The 21,368-nt window shown below is 36.0% G+C and overlaps 1 protein-coding gene across 6 annotated transcripts in view; it reads left to right on the forward strand.

Annotated features, from left to right (window-relative positions):
- Positions 1–21,368, forward strand: part of MARCHF1 (membrane associated ring-CH-type finger 1) — a 222,755-nt gene that overhangs the window by 158,522 nt on the left and 42,865 nt on the right. For all 6 annotated transcript variants that reach the window (XM_063156268.1, XM_063156269.1, XM_063156270.1 and 3 more), the window contains one exon: positions 16,832–16,882. In XM_063156268.1, the coding sequence (XP_063012338.1) occupies positions 16,832–16,882 (51 nt within the window). The remainder of the gene's footprint in view (positions 1–16,831; positions 16,883–21,368) is intronic.

Below are 21,368 nucleotides of genomic sequence, written 5' to 3' on the forward strand. Positions count from 1 at the left end.
CTGTATGGAGTGCGTGATTTAATGGTTGGGCTGAATTATCATTTTGTCAGTACCAAAATGTGAAGGTCTTTCCTTGCTTTATGTGGAGTTAATCTTCTCTCTCTTTCCCACAAACAAAGTTAAACTTGGGGGCAAGAGGCTGCCAAGACAATTAATATTTGTCCATGTTGTTGATAGTTCCCTTTCTTTTCCTAAAGCCCCTGAGACTGTATGTCCTTCCTTAAATGTTTCCTCTGAAGTCTCTTTTCATCTTAAGGGCTTGTGGGGTTATGAATTAAGTTTCTAGGACCATTAGAGGTATTAAGGACTAATAAAGATCAGCTTTTTCTTTTATTTGTATTTTATCTTGTTATTTTTTCCCTGCTTTTTCATTCAGTTCCTCCCAGTTTTCTGTACAATACTGAGTGCAGTGTCTAATGAAGTTTTATAGCACTAATCTACTCAGCAGGGTTTTCAGTACAATTATTCTCCAGAGTCACAACATGAGGCATGGATAGGATAACTCTTCTTCCTTTCCCCTCCATCCTTCTTTGTTGGCATCATATGAAATTTTATTCTCACATTGCTATTTAGCATCTGGCTTCATTTATCAAAGTGTATCTGGAATCTTTACTAAATTCACCAAAGATGTTTTTAAAAAAGAAACTGAAGTATTTAAATAAACTTTTCTGAAACTTTTGTTAGATGAGTTAAGGATATTAAAAAAGGAAGGAGTTACTAGTATGCTACACTATAGTTTTCTCTATGGCCTATTAAATTAGAATGAGAAGGAAAACTACTATTCTTGATTATCCTGCCCATTAGCAAGGTACTTACTGAGTGGATATAGTTTCTGATGATGATTCTCCTTAATCTCATGTAGAAGTGATCTCTAAATTCAGGTTAGTTCAGAACTATGTTGGGGTGCTCAGCAAACTTTTTCAAAGCATACCACGATGAAAAAAAACTCTCGCCTCCAACAACAACAACAACAAATCTGTACAGAATAGGATGAAACCAAGATTTTCTTGATTAGCTTAATTGAAAAACTATTTCACAGGAAGCTTAGAGCATAATAGAGGAAAAGGCAATGGGTGGTTAATGGTAAGCAGGAAAATAGTTTTTCATGGTGGCCAAGGTGAATTTGCAAAGGTAAGATTAAGGAAAAGGCAAAGAACCTTTGAGAGGAAAGCACCTGTTTTGCTTTTTTTCTATTTTTGTCTAAGTAAAAAATATGTTGTATTGTGGAATTTCTGTACAGCAGTTGTTACAGCAGAGCTGACAGACTACAGTTCATTTTAAGTGTATATTTAATAAATATGAATCTTGTTATAATTAATAAATTGAAATAACCGAAAAACATTTTAATGGCGGTTCTGTTTTGTGTTATTTTCATCGCTGAAAATATCATGAGCCATTTCTTGTATTTGTCACTATTTATGCTTTTTAAAGTACCTAGGAGTAAGAGAGGAGGGTGAATTGCCCTTAATTTACCTGAGTTTTTTTAGTTGCCAAATATACAAGCTTGTTGTCATGGAGATCAGTGCACAGCTCGGATGCCTGATTCAGTGCCAGTAAAGGGAGCACCTCAGTGGATTATCAGGTAAATGTTTGGCTCTGTTAAATAGGTAAATAACTTACAGGTATTGGAACACATTTATTTTAGGATGCAGGTGAAGTTACTAATATCCCACTATCTATTCTCAAATTCCAGTAAGCCCTTGTAAAAACACAGCTTTGCATTCACTGCTCCAATTCCATGACACAGATTCTTAGCACCACAAAAGAACTTGTACCAGCTGTAGCCCTTGGAGAAGTGCACAGTCAAAACTGAACTGAGAAGCTGATGTGAATATGAACTCAAAGCTGCATCCAAGAGGGCACTCAAAGGGCAGGAGTGCATTACAGAAGTGATCTGGACTGGTATAAAAGTTTCTGTTCGTTTTATGCTTAAAGTGGAACAGTAGATTCTTGGTACTGACTGAGCATCTCAGAGGCAGGATGGGGATTTCTTCCTTGGATCTGTCCCATCCTGTAGCTGATTCAGGCTCCTGGTGCTATTTTTTGCCATGACACCACTGAGGGACTGACAGCAGGGCTACATTAAGTGGTTTTTTTTTACTGGAAGTATTCCCTAACATTTCTGCAGGTAGGAACCAAACTCACTTGCTCTCTCCTTACACTGTGGAGATTCTTACTGAGCAGCTCAAATACAGACTTGAGAAGGGAAGAAGATCTAGCTGTGCTATTTCTTCTTTCCAGTTACTTGCAGAGGCAGTTGAACCATGTGAATATATCACAGTGAGAGAGTGACCCCAGGGGGATGGTGTTATCTGTTGTATGAGAAGAGCTGGGACATTTACACAACTTCTCTCCCACATGGATCTCCTTACACAAAGAGCTGTTCTTCTTTGCCTTATAGATCCTTTACATCACAGAGGCTTAACATATTTTACCTGTGTAGCACTTAATCTTCTGCTTTTATCTGAGCCTTCTGAGCACATTTTAATCCAATTTCCCTGAAGCATAATGCAGGGGAGGAAATGATCTCGCTTCATGCTCGCTGTGAGTAGTGCAGGCTGAGAGAATTTAATGGCTGAGACGCTCACATTCACAGGGACTGTCCTTGTGACTCTCTTTCTGCAAATAATGGGGAGGGGCCTCCACTGTCCTGTCCAACTAAATCATGCGTGCATTGCTTTAAAAAGAGAAATTATATCAGAGCTGTTATTGGTGATTATATTTTCATCTTTTATCACTAGTGAAGTTTCTCCATGTAATCACAGTTATAGGTTATAGTCATCATCCTGCTAATTGGCACCGTTTTCAGAAGTTCTGTCAGTTTGTCCTTATCTTTCCTCCTTAGTTTGTCTCTAATATGGATGGGTAGGCTGAGTTATGTGCTGTAGGGCTTGCATGTATCACAGTTCAGTGGTTTCAGCACATCTATTTTCTTTGAATGCAAAAGGTTAATTTCATTTCAGTGTAGGTTCAATCTGGGTACTGACCTTTACAATTGGAAAAACAGATAGAATCATACTTTAATTAACCTTCCAACTAGGACACATATTTGAAGCATACTCAAGAAGCTGCATGTTTTAAATACTACTGGGAGTCACATTGGAGTAGTGGATCATTGGTATCCAGAAACATTATCACTGTCCTGAATTAGACAGAAGGAGAGGTTTATTACTGAAGTGATTGAGCACACAGCTGAGCTCTAAGAACTAAGGTAAACTGAAAACAGAATATTGAAAGTGCATTTTCATACTTTGTCTTTATTGTGAAATAGGAACAGCAAAGAAGATGCTGAAACTGATTGTCTATTGATATTTTCTGTAACCTGTCCTCTTTTCCAGCTCATTATTCTAGTTTTCCATGACCCTCCCAAGTTAAAACACAAACATGTTTTTTGGAATTAGGTTTTGTTGCTATTTTTAAAGAAACTGAACTCTGGAAACAAGTAAAAAAAAAAAAAAAAAGACATAGATTTAATCCCTTTACTTTGTTTTCTGGTTGATCATATCTAATCAGTTAAGTGATTAATAAAAATATCAGGACCTAAAACTGAATCCTTAATCCTTCCTCTGAGGCTCTTCTCTATAATACTTTCTTCTCTAGAATCTCACATTGTGAAAGCCTTGTTTTGCTTATTTGTAGTAATAATTGGCAAGATTACTCTTTCTGTACAAGGAGAAAAAGTTTATTTGGGGCTAAAGATGGTTTTTTAGACCAAAGAGAGAATTATTGGAATACCATCTACATTTTTATAATTGTATATGCCGATGTTTGCCAACATTGGGAGGTGAGGTTTCCAAAAATCTGAAGGGTTACATGGTGCTGGGGTTGTTGTATGAGCCTCAGATTGCAAATTGTGGACTACTACCTGAGATGAATGAGCCAAATCTTCAAGAAGTCTCCACTTGACCCTGAGTAAGTCAGCAGTTAAATTCCTGCTTCATATAAAAGTGGCAGAATATTGTGTATTTTCTTAAAATGGTATAACTGTGCTTGAACATAGACTGCTGGAAATCTGGAAATGTACTGAAGATTGAAAATTTAGAGCATTTTTTACAGTGAGATCTATTGAAATGTGAGGAAGTATGGTATTTATTATTATTATTATATTTAGAAAAAGACGCTAGAGATTTGGCTGTAATGTTATTTCACTTAGTAGTGACTAAACAAGGCAGGATTCTTTGGTGAGAAAGCACAGAAGAGAATAGAATGAAATCACACGTGTTTCATTATTGCCTGCAGTAATGGAAAAAATGAAGAGCATAAGGTAGTAATTAAAATGTTTCATGAATAAGAGACTGGGTAATTTCAGTGGCGTTTTTAGCAGCTCCAGCCCTGAAGACAAACACACATAAATGCATAGAATATTGTGGGCAAATACTCAAGTCAATTACAGTGTCAGGATGTTACTCCCAACACATTAGTCTAAATTCTGTGTGGTAATTAACAGATATTAATAAAATAAATGTAGTCTATTCCATATTCTGGTAAGTACTTATTTATAGCCACCCTGGGAAAGTTTGAATTATTGTCTGTCCTAATTGTGCCAGGGACTTTTTTATTAGGCATGAAGGTCTGACTGGGAGGAATTAATAACTGCCTGCAAAGTCTCAGCATTACAGTTAATCAGGTATCGTAGAAATAGAGCTGATTCTTATATTTTGGTGTTATTTTTCTGTCAGTTCATTTGTCACATCTAAAATCAGAAACTGTGCTCTCAACAGTAAAATCATTTGCTAGTGTAACATTCTGTCTACACCAGGACAGTGTCATTATTACTGGTTTTCCCCACCTTCCTCCTCCTTATCCCCTTGGTGTTCCTCTTTACATGTAAGAGATTTCTGTTTATAGCACAAAATCTGCTAAGAAGGAGCAGTCAGTAAATGCTATGCTGTACGTGCCCATCCCTCAACACATCTGTGAGTCTCAATGTAGGTCATGTCTGTCTGTAGGAACCCTCTCTCGTGAATATGTATAACTTGCTTGGCAAGTTTGCTAACAACAGGTGTATTCTGTGTTCCTCGCTTTTTTTTACTTGCATTATTTTATGTGGAAAATGGAACCAACTTTCAGCCTTTTAATTAAACATTAAGGTAGCTATAAAGGAAAAGAGCCAAAAAATCTTTTGTATAAGTTTCCTTCCGTCCCCTGACTGAATAAATGAATAAATGGTATTAGTTAGGGCTTGTGAGTTCTAAAAATAAACCCAATTTAGTTGTAGTTTCCACAGCATCCTTTCATTGATGAATATAATAAATATTTCAGAAAGCAGAGGGGCAAAAAAAATGCCGTCCTAAAATATTCTAGAGGTAACTGAAACAAGGATCAAGCATTGGGACAGGGAAGTGTTTGAGTCACCATCTCTGGAGTTATTTAAAAGGTAAGTGGGTGTGATGCTTGTGTATGTGATTTAGTGGTAGATCTGGCAGTGCTGGGTTAACTTGGTGAATTTAGAGGTCTTTTCAAACAATTCTATGATTCTGTGTTTTATGAAGGATGGGTTGAAGTACATAGAAGATTTGAGTTAACTTCAGTGGTAGTTCTAAAACAGAGAAGTGGCTGTAGAGACACATTTTAACTTGAAGCTGTCTTTCTTCCAATTTTCTACACCTTTTACTGTGAAAATATATATATATATATATATATATATATATATCACATATCACTCCAGGAGGTTTCATGTAGAGCTTTGTTGAAAATAATTGTATAGAAATTTTGTCATTCAGGCCCTAAAGTTGATATTTTGCTTTGATGGTTAAAGAGACATGAATTGCAGTGTTCACATTTATGTTGAAAATTGCAAACTACAATATAACTAATTTGATTATATTAAATGATAACCCAAAATCTGCTTAATTATTTATTAACATGGTCTCACATTAAGATGAATTTAGGGATTTCCAGAAGAAATAGGAAAGTTGCTAATGATTATATCTATGGAATCTATGTACATCTTGGATTTAACTGGCATAAAATTTCCTCATTTTCTTACATTTTTTTATTTTCAGGTTGTGATTGTAAGGTTTCAGACATGCTAAGCCCATAGTACCAAGATTTACAGGGACTGCTGGTACAAAATGAATTACTCAACTGGTGACGTTTATGATTTTTTTGTCCACATTCAGAAGTGGAAGTCCTGGCCACCAATGTGCAACATAAAGACATAAAACTTTAATTAGACAGCAGATATGAAATGGGTGATATTAAACGTACAGAACATAATCAAGTAATGTTTTATAACTCTGTCATAATTGAGGCACTTTGACTTTGTGTATTTAATTAAACTTTTATCCTTTGATAAACACTTGGCTGTTAGAAAACTACTTGACCACCCAGAGGCTTTCATCTCTGGTTCTAATTGATTGGAATCCAGGAGGTCACAAAAACACAGACTGCAAAGTGATCCCTGAATTGTAGCTTCTGAAATGTGTTAGTTGGGCTTTTCAGTTTAAAAATCAGCATATTTTCATGCTTAACAAAGATAAATTGGAATGCATGCCATCCTATGAAATAAAATCAAATTACATGGTCCATGCACCACATCTACTTTCTTGTAAAGAACTTAAAAACTCTTGGCTGAAATTTATACTGACCACCAGGAGAGTTCTTACAGTAGAGAACTGCAGAGACCAGATGTTTGGGAGCATTCACACTGCTAATGGAACAAATATTATCAGTTCAGCATGGCAATGAAAAGCCTTCTCTTCAGATTCGCTCATCTTATAGAGAAGCAAAGTTGCATCTTGTACTGGGAGGTTAGGAAAATAAATACAACGCCTAGTGTATTGAGGGAGAGCAGAGGAACAGTTGATTGGCTCAAAACAACCAGGTGGGAAGTGCCTTATTCCATCAGAGTGGTCTAAAGTTTACAAGAAAAAGTTGTTTTGAACCTCCTGAGAATGCTGTTGCTTTTCCTGCAAAATTCCCGCAGTAAATCCATCCACTTCCCACCAAATGCACTGAGCAGATTGGGGATCACAGTGTACTGAAATACTGTCATGTTGTATGAAAAGACAGGTCTTTCTTGATTAAGGAGATGGAAATGCCTAAATACATCATCTGTAAATGATAGTAATGTGTAAATAATAGACCCATTTGATTTAAGAGTGCCACAGTGAAATTTGTGTTGCGTTTCTGTTCATCCCAGGGAGGGACAAAATGATAGCTTGATGTCAAAGTGAGGAGGATTCTATTTCACTTTCTTGTTCTATATGTCAAACCCATTGGAAAAGGGTAATACGGTGTGAAAATAAGTGATAATTAAGTAAATTAGGAGTTGATTTATTTCATGTGTGAAACCAAGATACGTGCAGTGGCATATCTTGTTTGACATACAGTGGCCCTTCACACCTGTCCAGAAGTAATGAAACTTAAGCTGGACTGCTAGTCTTGCATTAGAAAAACAGATTGACAAATTAAAGCCTGTTGGCTTTGCATTTGTGTTTTAGAGGGGGGGGGGGTGGGGAAGGGCATGGTGTTTTTCTTCATTTTCTATAGCTGAGAAATGACAAGAAAAAATGTATAAAACATTTTCAGTTTTTCAAGGTAAGGTATCTTTATCAACCACACTCAACCATGAAACCCCCATAGCATGTTTCCAGTATTAAATAAATGTAAATCGAGTGTTTCTGCAATCATGCGGGTTGTTGCCAGGTAATTTAAAAATGAGCAAACAAGTAGCAGAAGGTGGTTTTGACATGTGGAAATCTGTCTCAAATTCTATGGCTTACCTGTTAAGGCTAAAGTGCTCTGATTAACATAGTGAGATGATGGAAATTACACAGGATGTAGTTAGACATTGACACAATAATAATTAAAAGTGCTGTGTTTTTCTGAAGAGAAGTAACTTGGCAAATAGCAGGGGAAAAGAAAAACATTCATAAGATGTTTGGAGGCCAAGCTGTGTTTCTAAATGTGATGAGTACATCTACACACACTATGTGTCAGAGAATTTAGAGCCTTGTATTGAGTGTCAGTAAGTGCACAGTTCTCTGGTGAAAAACTTCACAGTGATGAATTCATGCAATTGCTCACCCTCCCTCTTTTGTGTTAAGGAGCAATCTTTTTAAAATACCTATATGCATAGATAAAACATTTATAACAGAAGTAGAGAACACTCCACTGGGGTTCCATATTTCGACAAAACAGGGGAAACATTTTTCCATGTTTATTTTTTCATTCCATCTCTTTTCCCTTATATTCGCCTTTTTTTCCCCCTAAATTTATTTATTTTCATATTTTCTTCAGTTGTAATTAATATTATCCCTCTGCATTTTTTATTTAGTACCCTTTGTGAATAGTATTCCATGCATCTTGGTAATGCCAGGGTACATCATTAGAGTGCTGACTAGCAGTTTATTGATTTTTTTTTTTTTTTTTAGTCTTCCTTGCTTTTTCTCTGTGACATGTTAATAAAAAAAAAGGGCAATCTTCACTTACCTGGTATCTGTCTTTGCAGATTTTAATTTTTAGCTATGTGGTCAATTTTGGATAAAACAGGCAGCTAGGGTATAATCTGAAGAGCACAGGCAGCTAATTTTACTAGATTTTTCATGCAGTGCTATGCTTAATGCATGGTGTTCACCACACAGTTCCTGAGCCAACAAGGGCAGATACTATTTTAGATGTGTCTTTTTGCATACTAAGTATTTTAGAATGCTTTATCATAGAGAATAACCTTGGGTTAGATACTTGTGATTTTTCCTAAGGTTAAAGTATTGTCAGTCAGTGAGGGATTCAGTGAGTGAATATCTATTTAAAGAATTAAAACAATCATGTGGAACTAGGGGGGCTTTAGAGTATGTTAACCTAGAAAGCAGTTAGGATATTGTTGTCCCTAGTCTCTGATAGATTGTGCCATTTGGAAGTGAGCTGGGTGGGATGAGATGGGGTTGCTTTGGAATGTGTGAGTGCCTCAAAATTCTCTGTCAGTGGGTTCAGTCTGATGTATTGCTCTGGGCCAAGGAAGCAGAAAGATCCTCTGTGCCCAGCTGTTGCCACTCAGCAGTGTACTGCTTATTGCCCAAGTCTATCCTCAGCAACTCAGGGTTTCACCTCCTGGTAGAGCTAAGTGGAGACATTTGTCAGATTGGGATGCGCTGTATTAAATAATGCAAATACTGGTTAATTAATTAAATAATGCAAATGCCAACTTCTTGTTGGCACTTGTATCTATGAACAGCCAAAACGTACTTGAATTATCAACACTGTTTCCAACACAGTCCAAACGACAGTCCTATACCAGCTACTGTGAAGAGAATTATCCCAGCCAAAAAGAGCACTAACCTCATTCTCATTTGTAGTAGGACCTGCCAAAAATGATTTTCCAATAAAAGCCTCTGACTAGATTCTTACCTCATGATCAGTCAAGGGCAGCTATGTGGCACACATTGTCTGTTAACTGATTTGTGTTGAACAAATTCCCAGCTTCATGGTTATTTAATTTCTAATTTTGGCTAGGATTTCTAGGAACTTTCCATTTTTGCTACATGTGGCAGAACAAATTAAAATCTGGCCCTTTTTGTGATCTGAGAAAGGGATTTCACTGACATCAGGTGAGTGTTTAGCATAGCGTTTTCTGCCTGTGCTTTGTTTCTAGGCTGATTCATTGCTGCATTTTTGGTTTTTTTTTTTTTTTTGTAATGGTGCATTTGTTCCCATTTGAAAACAGCTTTGACCTTGGATATCTGTGCAACATAGAGAAAGTAACTGAATGCTGAAACATGGAAGATATGTGTGTAATTGCAGGTAAAAGCATCACTGTGAAAGCCTTAACAGGAAGCATGCTATTGACTCGTCTTGGCCTGTGATGGAAAGTGCCCTGAGCCTCATTAAAGTGTGATTAGCATTTTCAACTCAAAAAGATGGTGGATCAGATACTGATGTATTTATCATGCTCATTAGCAGCTTTCCCTGAAAAAAAACCCCGACACACTGAGACTGATACGGAGATAGGAAGCTAGCACACTAGAGATACCAGGGCAAGAAGCAGCCATAAGTAGCACAGCAATATGTCTGTGCCATGTAGTTGGTGGCATTGTAGATTTTTGTTTAGAGGATAAAATGCTGAAAAAGAGGATAACTTCCTAAAAGCTTTAACTCCAAACCTTATTACAGTGGAAGTACCAATATAAAAATTTTATGGTCTTATGTGCTGCAAATCTGACAACAGGGATTTCTTAGTTGCACAGGGCCTAAGAGAAGTAAAGCACCTGTACGTTATTCTGAAGTAAAGTTACCCAGTAAGCCATGAAGAGATAGGTTCCTTGATCATTGCTATGTACTCTCCTACCCATATATAAATGTGGCAAATATACAACTTCTAAGGTAATTACACTGATTTTTTTATGTCACACTGGAATATGTAGTCACTTTGCACAGATGACAGACAGAGTGGCATTTTGAAATGCTTCAGCATCCTCAGAACCCTTTTTGTGATAATTATCTGGTTTTGCACAGTTGTGCTTTACGACAGAGACCTTCAGCCTGTTTAGCTTCATCTTCTCCTGCCTTTCCCCTAGTCACTTTGTAGGTGATTTGACATTAATGTTGAACTTCTTAGTGAAGTTGAAATGTCTTAGAATAAGCTAGTATTTTTTTTACAAATAAGGGAGATAGATTTTCTTACATTTTCAAATATAGATTTGACTACCAATAATTTTATACTTGGTGATTTAGTGGTATGATTCAGTTATAAGAAGAATTATATGTCTGACTGTTGAATATATGAAAATATAGATAAAATATGTAGTAGCACAGAGAATAATTGCATTAAAAATAAAAGGTAACTGTCAGCTGATGATAGGCTTTTTTCTCAGTATTATTTTAGAGCTAACATCGGCTTTGACTTCCTTTCAGGACATAAATTCCCCACATCAAACCTGTTTAGGAATTGTCAGTTACTCTGAAATTGTTAGGATGTTATTATCACCAGCAGCTGATTTCTCCTCCTCTTCCTTCCTATGGAGAAAGACTGCCCAAGTCCAAGCTGACCAAGAGGCAGGGTATATGCTCTGTCAGTAGTAATATTGCCATTACCTGCTTGGCATAAATAATTTTAAAGGAACAGTATTATGCTTGTATTTGGTTTAAAAACATAGACCCCCAACAGGAGAAACTGATGTAGATTTTTAGTAATGTAGCAATAGCCACACCATGGGAGACAGTGTTATCCTGGCTCTGGCTGTTTGCAGTAGCAGAGAACTAGTAGACAGTAACTACATTTACACATCAATTCATACAAATAGATCAAGAGATCTAGATCAAGTTATTTCTTTTTAGATGTTTTATTTATATATATGTGATGCAGTATATATGAATAATAGAAATGGTAATATTCTGTGTGTTTTGTTGATATTTTATTTTAATTAATAGTTACTGTTGTCTTTGTACTTTGTTATTTTAATTCAAGGTTGCATCTGTGGCACAGTCTTTAATATTCACAGTGAGCTTTTTTTCCTGTTACTTGGCACTTTGAATCTAGCAGTTCTGTCATATTGAAAAAATTCTGGGTTCCAGTAAAATTATGCATGATGCCCAGTAATTACAGTGTGTTTATGTCTTAGATAATTATGGCCATTGGTGTTTTTGTTTAGCAGTTAAAGCAAATGTTGCCTGGTTTGTGATTTTTTTCTTTTCATTTTCATGTTGAGATACTGAAATAATTGTATCCAGTCCATACATCAGTTTTAATAATGTCAGCTTCTGCTCTTTCAGCAACTGATGTTCCTTCTTAAGACCGTCTACATATGTGATCAGGTCATAAAGGGAAAGCAATTTCTACTCAGAATTCTAGAAGTGAAAAGGTGCTGAGGAGGCTCTTGTGCAGATCCAGTGAGGGGCTCCCATGTGGAAAGGCACTTCAGGCAGGCAAAACTGTTTGTTTGCCCAGTGTTGTACTTACATTTAGGAGGCATTTATTTTTGTAACGTGTTGTGGCATGATGGATATCTGTCATTGCAGTCATGTGTGAACTCCAGGACTGAGGGCTGAGTACAGATATGTGAAGCAGCACTTGGCACCGCTGGGATGCAAAGATTAGAGTTCACAAAAATAAAACTAAGACAAAATATTTTGTAAAAGGAGTTTTTTGGGAGGTGGTATGGTTTTATTTGTGTGACAAAAGCGGTTGCTTAAGATTCTCCTGTGAACTGAGATATTCTGATTAATTCTTGATGCTTTCATGCTCACTTCAGGGAGATGAAGTGCAATTCATTAGCAAGGTGCTTGGGTCAGTCCCAGTGATCCTCATAGCCAGAGCAAAACAAGGGGCAGCTAAGGAAAGAAAGCAGACAAATGGATTAGTTTTAAATGTGCTGTGCTGCCCAGCAAGACTTAAAATCATTAGCCGTGCGTATGAATATTTATATATGAGCCAGAAAGCAACGAGCTAATTTCCTACTTTCCTCTTTATAATGAGAGCCTGAACTGTTCACAGCAGTATTTTAGAGATTTGTTATTACTAACCTCTTCCTCTGCCCAGTCAGGGTTTTATTCTCTGACTTTAAAAACAAAAATGTGTTTGTAAGCAGTGCAAGTCACATTTGCAAATAAAAAAAAAAGAAGAAGCTGTATCTAAGTATTATAAAGTTTAATTGGTTTAGATTTAAGAAGGTCCCTGAAAATAATGTCACTTCAAAAACCCAGTTTTAGGCTGAAATGAAGTTTTGGGAGATGGTTTACTATTGTAAAAAAACAGATTTTGCACTTCTTTTTAATTATTTTAATTACTATTTGCATACAGATTTTTTTGTTTTTATATGGTGGGACAGGTATATGGAAAATTCCTCCCAAAGCACTTTCATTAACATGTCATAATCTGAAATTTTGTGGTATTATTTCTCCTTTGTCTTCTTGCCAGAATTTATGTTGAAAGCTGAATTACATTTTTAATTATTTCCTTAGAAGTGATCTTGGTAAAACCTAATTCTTAGGAAATTTACAAACACAAACTGATTTTTCTTGATATCCAAGTAGAATAGTTGGAGGAGCTTATTTTTATGCCAAAACATTTTAGAAAAGATACCTGATAAGTGTTTGCAGGCTGTAGCCTAGGATAGAAGAGATGAGTTATTGGTGGTACAGGAGATCTGGTAATAAGGAGAGGCATTTCAGTGTGGTCTTCATATATAAGACAACCCAAAAGCTGGTGCCTGTACAGGAGGGGTCTTGGGAGGAGCTGGTTTGCTATTTTGTTGACTGGATGAAAACAGTTTCAGAATTTTATTGAGAGATATCTCTGAATATCTTGTTTTCACTTTGCTCAAGAGCCAGGACTATGTGTGTATGTGAATTAAGAAAACTCAGTCCCAGAAATGAAAAATGCTCTTTACAGACAGTAAATAATTCCTGCTGAGATGTGTAATTCTAAAAAGGTGAATACTATTTTCTTTGAAATAATCTGATTCAAAGATTAAGGAAATTGAATCTGATTTCCTTGATGCACAAAAATATGTATAAATATTTGAATATATATGTCTTTGGTTGAAACCTTTGGTTGTATTTCCTCTACTGTGCAGTGCTGTGGTCTCACCTTGAGTCCTGTGTGCAATTTTGGGGACTGCAATATAAAAAAGATACTAAGGCATTAGAGAGTGTCCAAAGGAGAGCGTCAAGGTTGGTGAAGGGCCTTGAGGAGAAGCCATATGAGGAGGGGCTGAGGTCACTTGGGCTGAGCAGCCTGGAGGAGACTGAGGGGAGACCTCACTGCAGTTAAAACTTCATTGTGAGGGGCACAGGAGGGGCAGGCACTGATCTCTGCTCTGTGGTGACCGTGGCAGGAGCTGAGGGAATGGCCTGATGCTGTGTCAGGAGATATTTGGGTTCAGCATCAGGAGAAGGTTCCTCACCCAGAGGGTGATCAGACGCTGCAACAGCTCCCCAGGGAAGTGGTCACAGCCCCAGCCTGACAGAGCTCAAGAAGCGTTTAGACAATGCTGTCAGGTTCATGGTGTGACTCTTGGGACGTCCTGTGCTGCTCCAGGAGGTGGGCTTGATGATCCTTGTGGGTCCCTTCCAACTCAGCATATTCTATGTTTCGTTGTTAACTTTTTAAAATGTAAATTAATATTGAATCTTTGCAAAAAAAAAAAAAAATCTTACAGTTTAACAAGCTTGTAGGGAAAGCATTCTGCATTTCCTCTTCACCAAGTTATAACAAAAATCAATTATTCTTAACAATGTGAGTTCTTTATAAACATAAATCATTAAAACAGAAGCACACAGACACACTTTAATGACACATTTCAAAAGTGATTTTGCCATAACTTTCCTATTCTGTTCTTTTGTTGTATGAATAGTCGTGCAAGTTGAATAGGAACTTCAATGAGGAATTCTGTATTTGATTTATGTACTGTAATTTAGTGCAACACTTTTTGTTCTATTTATATTGTGGGTTTCATGATAAATCACCTTGAAATGCCTGAACCTAGTAATGATGATTAAATTTATTTCTTTTTTTTTTCCAAAAAACTGTTGAGACAGCACTCTTTGTCTCGGTTTCGACGATTCAGTGTATGAGCAGTACTTTGCAGACTGTGGATGCTGTGAATTTGCAGTTGGAGAGTCAGAATCTTGTTGTATCCCAAGCGAAGGAGATAATTTGCCAGAGAGAAGAATGAATCGTATAAAAAGCCTGGAGAGAGAGCTGTAGTCAAGGAACAGATTTTGAAAATGAATCTTGAATGATGGATTGTTGAAAGAAAAGAAGTTGGAGTTCCAGGGTTCACTATGCTGTCAGAGAATACAATGTGTTTTTTAGTCCAAGGGATGGACAATAAAGGCTGCATGCTTTTAGTAGAGAGTTTCTCAGCTGTGATCCATGTTCATAATTTCTAACCACAAAATGGGAACTAATTTCATGGGTCCATAACTTCTATTTTTTTGAGGTCAAAGCAGAGCTACTCTAAATGTTGTACCCAGAATATCCAAAGTATTTTCTATGGATATAAATGCAGACATTCAGAACTGTATACATTTAATGTCATTGAGAAAGGATAAGCAATTATGAATTTATTACCAAAGCTACAGTGGATAATATACCACAGAAGTAATATTTGAATCACAGGATACTTCAGGTCAGGAAGGATCATCTACTCCACATCCTTGTTCAAAGTGGGCCCAGCCTCAAGAACAAAATGTGAGAAATGGATGCATACCTTGAAGAATTTATTTTTTCTAAATTGTTCTTCAAACAAAAAAAAAATAAAAAAGAGTGACAAACAAACCTGAAGGTTGTTAAGTCCTGCGATTTAGTTTCTATTATAGAATAAATGTAGAGTGCTCTGTGGTCAGGGAACTCAGCATTGGTTTTGATGACAAGTGTCTATTGTGCTACTTAGTGCTAGTGAAGATAAAGTAGAAACAGAAATAATTCAGGATATTTATTTTTGCAGTCCAGAAAAATGTGATGGCACTGAGGGATGGAATAAAAACATAAGCCACCTGAAGTCTGGAGGAAGAAAGATACATAAGTATATGAAGCACATAGTTTTAAAACTATTTTTTCATATGGATGTGCTTACTGGGGTTGAGAGCAAAGTGGCTTTTTTACTACAAAAATGACAAATAAAAGTGGAGGTTTTTGTTCTAGATGCTTGCTGATGAGTTGCCTGATGTTTCTTTTTGGTCATTTTGGCCAATACAAAACTGTTCTGTGCCACAAAGTCTTGGGGAAATACTAATTTGTAGACTAGACACACATTAATTGAGGAGGAAATTGAGTCTTTGATAGCTGGCACCTTCAGTATTTTTGTGTCATTTAATTGAATGCATGTTGAGGAGAGATGGGTCACAGTCAAGTTGAAAGCCTCTTGTGGACATGTGTGCATGCATGTGTTTGCATGATGCATGAATTGCAAATAAAGCTGCAGAAGCAAAAGCTCTGCTTTGGATTTTGTCACCCTGTTCCTCCAAGCAGGTTATCTGACAGACTTATTCACATGATACCTAGTTCAGCTCCTTCTGGGTAAAAATCAGGCTTGATGAGTGATGTGAATATTTCATTTGAGTGTTTGAACCTACATCCTCAAGTGCTAAGAAAAATATTTTCATGATTCTCTTAAGATGCATGGATTTACTAAGAGGATGAGCCCTGTTTCTGAAATGTCTTAACTTTTCAGTGTAAATGAAGCTGAATCAATTGCCAGGGAAGTGTAAATACTGGAGAAATTTTTTAACCCCTTCTCCACTCCCTCCTTTGGGTTGCTAAAAAAAACCCCCCACAACAACCATGTGCTGTGGAAATGTGGCTTTTGCTATACACTTTATTCATGCACCTCAGCCTGCGGTGTTGGTTTGTGTGTGTGTTGTTTGCAGGAGTGAGAGGGGATGGAGGAGTAGATGTTGAACTGAACTGCATCTCTGCATGATCACAATTTGTTTTTCTCAGAACATATCTGTCCAGGAAATCATCTAGTACTGCCAATTTGCCTAAAGAATAAATTCTACTTTTTTTCAAGCAGGTGTATGTTCAGTGTAACTGGGAAATTTTTGTGATTGAACATTTGTTTTCATACAGAAGTACCAGTTTTCGTGAGAAGCTCTTATGATTCCTTAAGCTTTGACTCAAAATGTTTTTTCTGAAAAACTGCAAAATAAACCAACAATAATTAAATGCTAGCAATAAATTCTTACAGAACTTTTTAAACACTTCTATTCATGTAATTTGCAAGACTATTGTGCTGGTTTATTTCTTGAACTGTCTTCCATTGTGCAGTCAGTAGCCAAACTGAAGAAAAATAGAGGAAGAGAACCTCTGTGCAGTCACAATCACAGAAAAGATTAAATAAAATCCAAATTACATAAAATTTTTTCATCTTTTAATTTTGTTTTCCAGAATGAAAAATCCCCAGGGCGTTCCACAAGTCGATCAAGTAATATTTCAAAGGTACGTGAATTCTATTTTCTTTTTCAGGAATTTAACGAAAACTAGGTAATTAAATATAAAACAGTACTTTAATGCATTATATTCATTATGCAGTATTTTATTTATTCATAAGAACCAGATTTTAAGTTTTGCTGCTGAACATTATGGTTACCCTGTAAACTCCATCATACTATTGGTCATTACTGTAAAATATGTAATAACAATACTAAGCAAATAAATTAATACACTTTTTTCACCTCTTTTCCCCAAGTGTTTAATGTTACCTTAGCACTTCAGCTTAAGATAAAATTACTATTTTCTTTTTCTCCTCCTGCCCTACCCAAATAATAACAGGTGTAATATGCAAAGCTATAAATCTGTGTTCATTTCAGGCTGAATTCTGAATTCCTTTCACAGGGATATATGGTTCACTGAAGCCAGGACTTTACATCTAGATATTTTTTGCTTTTTAGGAAAGAGACGGGAAACTTTAGGAAAGGCAAAATGTGATTTTTACTGAAGTTCTTTGGTTTTAACCCCCTTTTCTCTGTATTTGTGGTTCAGATGTGGCTGAAATTTATGCCAAAAAGCCGGGATGTACAGGAGGCAAAAGATAAATTTTTTTTTTTTTTAATCCAGGCCTAAACATCTGCCATGTATTATGTTTGGTTTTAAATATGTTGCATTTAGGGCAAGCACTGTATCCTTAAAACTCTTCACAAAATATTTTTGTCTTTGGGGTACCCACTGTAAAACTTTTTTCTTCTCAGAGCATAAAACAAAAAAAATGACAGCAAACCCCAACTGTGATTTTAAGTTAAAATGCTAGTTCCATGTGAGGTTCTGCTCTCTTACATTTAGAAGGGAAAAGAAGCAGAATATATCCAGCCTGCTGTAGATATGGCTGAAACTCTTCTGGGTTAACTGCCTGTCCTTAGAAATCATATAGATATATACTTACAAACTCTATCACCGGGAATTGTATTAATTATTTTAATTACTATTTTTAAAAGCATATATTTAGCAATAGTTACTGTAAATCTATTATGAATTGATATTACTTTCTCTGCTTTTTTTGAAGACAGGTGCATGGGTTGTGCTGTGACAAAGCATAAATATATTCGCTGACATGAGAAACATGCCAGTGACTAACATGTATTTTGAAGGGATTTCTGCAGAAATCAGTATAGTTGCTTATTAGAAAGTGATATTTGCTCTGGTTTTAGTTGCAAGTTAAACTCACAATTTTTCAGTCATGCACTTTATCTTTTTCTGAAGTATAGCATCATGCATTGTTTTGAATCAATTTTTTTTCTGAAGCTACCTGCCAGTAAAGTTTTTCCAATGCTGAAAGCCATTTGATTGGAATTCCAGTTTTGTTTGTTGTCTGACTTAAAATGCTTTTTTTCTAAAACAGGTTTTCATATGTATGTGTATACATAGAAAAGCAAACACCTGACTTTGCAGGTTAATATTGCATGGCAGAAAGTGATAGTAAAAAATACTCCACCTCAAAACAAGGATGAAAGCTTCTAGGCCAGATAAACTGCATGCCAAAGGCAAGATCTGAGTTCTGTGCAATGTCAGATCTTGGACACAACAAAACTTTCAATGGGCAGAAAAATTAGATAGTCTTTATGTAAAGCTATGAATTAGTGTCATCAAAACACTGTCTTTGACTGTTTTCATTTGCCTGTATGTGTAAGTTTAAAAGGATCAAATGGAATTATATTTTAATTTGCGTATTCCACCCTTAGCTGGATGTAGAGCTCCTCCCCCAGAGCAGATACCACTGGATTTTGTACTTAGCTATTTGTGAAATGAAATACAGCATAGATTCTGTAAATGCAGATTCATGTTTCATAATGCTCTTAAATTGTTTATTTAGAGAGGACACCTGAGGTTTGCCATGTATGCTTGGGCAATTTTGCATGCTAGGTACATGAATTTTAAGTCTGAATTTTGTGGTATTACAGATTAAACTGAATTGTTGAACACTGAAGATGTGTTATCTAGTTATAATGAGAGGGAATGGTTTTGATTTGGTATTTTACAGATACTGGTTAGTATAATCTATTCAGTCAAGAGATTTTACAATCAAACATTCCCAAGACGGGTGGATGTGCGTGTGTGTGGAGATCAACACCTCAATTTTACCATTGACTTTTGCAGTCTGTTGAGAGTGTAGAAGTTTAGCATGTTTCAAGGACTTTTCTTATTGCATGTCATTTTCTGGGAAGGATTTCAGTGACAGACTATTTAAGGCAAATGAAAGAAAAAAACTTAAAATATTTGTCTGACAGCTGTGGCTCTCTTCAGTGAACAGCAACCTAAGAATTTGTTCATTCACCTCAACTTTTTATTTATTTATGTCAAGAAAACTGCCTTGAAGCTCCAAAAGCAACTGCTTCTGATAGTTTCCCAATCAGAGACAATTAGGAAAATGTATCAGTGCCTAATTTTTGCTGCACTTCTGGTAATAACCTAGATTTTTCCTGTGCAATAAATAAATAAACAATCTTTTTGCGTTCTGCCCTGCTAGCACTTAATTAGATATGATTAATAATTTAATAACTAGATTATTAGCTCATATTTTGAATTTTCTGTATTTCACATTATCTAGTATTGACAAAGTGTAGCCCAAGTTAGTAGTTATGGCTTTCAAAACCTGTCTACATAAAGAAAACTATACACATAAAGAAAAATATGAAACACTTGGAAAAGTGAGTTATGAACCAGCTGTCATGATTTTAAATTATTACTATAGTTTTAAGCATTAGACTTTTTTCCCACCTATTTCTTCTGTTGCTGGCAGCAGAAGGAACTTAATTATTCTTTGTAAGAGATAGTATTGTTCAATGTTCTGGATTTCAGAGTTGCTGTTATCCTATCTGCATGTGTTTAAAATTTAGATAAATTAAAAACTTGACCTTGATCATTACCTATTTGCCATTGCTTAGTTTTCTGTGCACTGTAACTTCTTTCATTAAAATTCTTATGTCTTCCTAAATAGATGTATAATTTAAGAGGAAGGGTAGTCAGAGAAGAATCTGGTGGATTCATTGTTTTCTGTTGTGGTTAGCCAGTGGAACAAATTTTGTGTCTGAGTTACGGTCTGTAGCCTTTATGCTCTATACGTATTTCTGAGGCTGCCTGGTTATGTTAAAATGCTTTATGGAAGAGATGTTTCTAAAACACTGTAATTATCTTTCTGTATGTTAATTATGATTCAAGAGCTCATTAGAGAAGGATAGTATCTCAGCAGCAAGATCTAAAATTCTCTGATGGGAACCTTGGGCTTATTTTTCAGTACGGAGAAAATCAGGCTTGGAGCAAATTGCCTGAATTTTGATTTGCCTCAATTACTTCTCAAAAGCCTGGAGCAGGTGTTAGAACACTTTTTATTTACAAGCCTCTGAAGCTTCCATTTAATAAAACTCTGTCGAGTTACATCAGGAAGTGAGGTGCTTGTTTTGGAATATTCTGTGTGATAATATTCACATGAGTAATTTAGAATATGAATAGCAATAGGGGAAAGAAAGAAGGAAATAATTATTTTTACTCTATGTTAGCAATTTCTGATTTCTTTTGTCAGGTGAGGTTCCTCTCAATAAGATACAAAAGAAAACCAAAAGGCACCAGGATGCTAATCTAGATGAAAAATTTATTGTTTCTAATGTATTGATTGTTGATTTGAATCACTCAGTTTGTGACTTTGAAAGAAAATTCACAAACTGGGCATCAAATTCTGCACTATTTATAATACTTAATAACAGTAATAGTATAATAGTAGTAAGTAATACAATATTTATAATAGTTATAAATTACCATTTAATCTCTTCCATTAAAATTGAATAATCTTTTAAATGGGTTTTGATATTCTCAGCTATTTCATCCTCTCTGTGTATGAGGTGATTGTATGAAGAGACCTATGTTGCAATTTGGATGGTTTACCCAGCTTGAGGCAGAACTCACTATTACACACTGTAAGTGTTTGTAGTGGCCAAACATCACCATGTCTAAGGCAGTGACACCAACAGAGACCACATAATATCTCCTGGTAGGTTTCATGGTGAAAAAGACATAAAGGAACTTCAGTGTTCTTTTGAAAGAATTTTTTACCATGGACTTTGTTTGCCAGAACTAGGATTGCAGCATTTCCAAGATAATCTGTTTCATGACTGAATCCTGAAGACCAGTTGTGTGACCCCCTTATGTTTTGCTGCAGGCAGCTACAATGCTCCAAGTTGATCCATAGTTCTTACTGTTCTTTGCCAATTTCATGCTAATCACAAGTGAAAATTCTCTTCCAGATTGGTGGCTGCTTTATTTCAAGGAACCACAAAGCTCCATCCTTTCCAAGTGTATGTTCTAGATTACTGTAGTGAGTAGCTGAGGGAAAACTTAGGGCTTTCAAAAAAGAAAACAAATCAAGAAAAAAGTCCTTGCTCTTGTAAGGCATAAAATGTCAGCCTTCATAAGTGCTTTTACAGTAGATAATATGATG

The sequence above is a fragment of the Melospiza melodia genome, chromosome 5 (assembly GCF_035770615.1).
Source record: "Melospiza melodia melodia isolate bMelMel2 chromosome 5, bMelMel2.pri, whole genome shotgun sequence".
In the NCBI taxonomy this organism is placed as follows: domain Eukaryota; kingdom Metazoa; phylum Chordata; class Aves; order Passeriformes; family Passerellidae; genus Melospiza; species Melospiza melodia.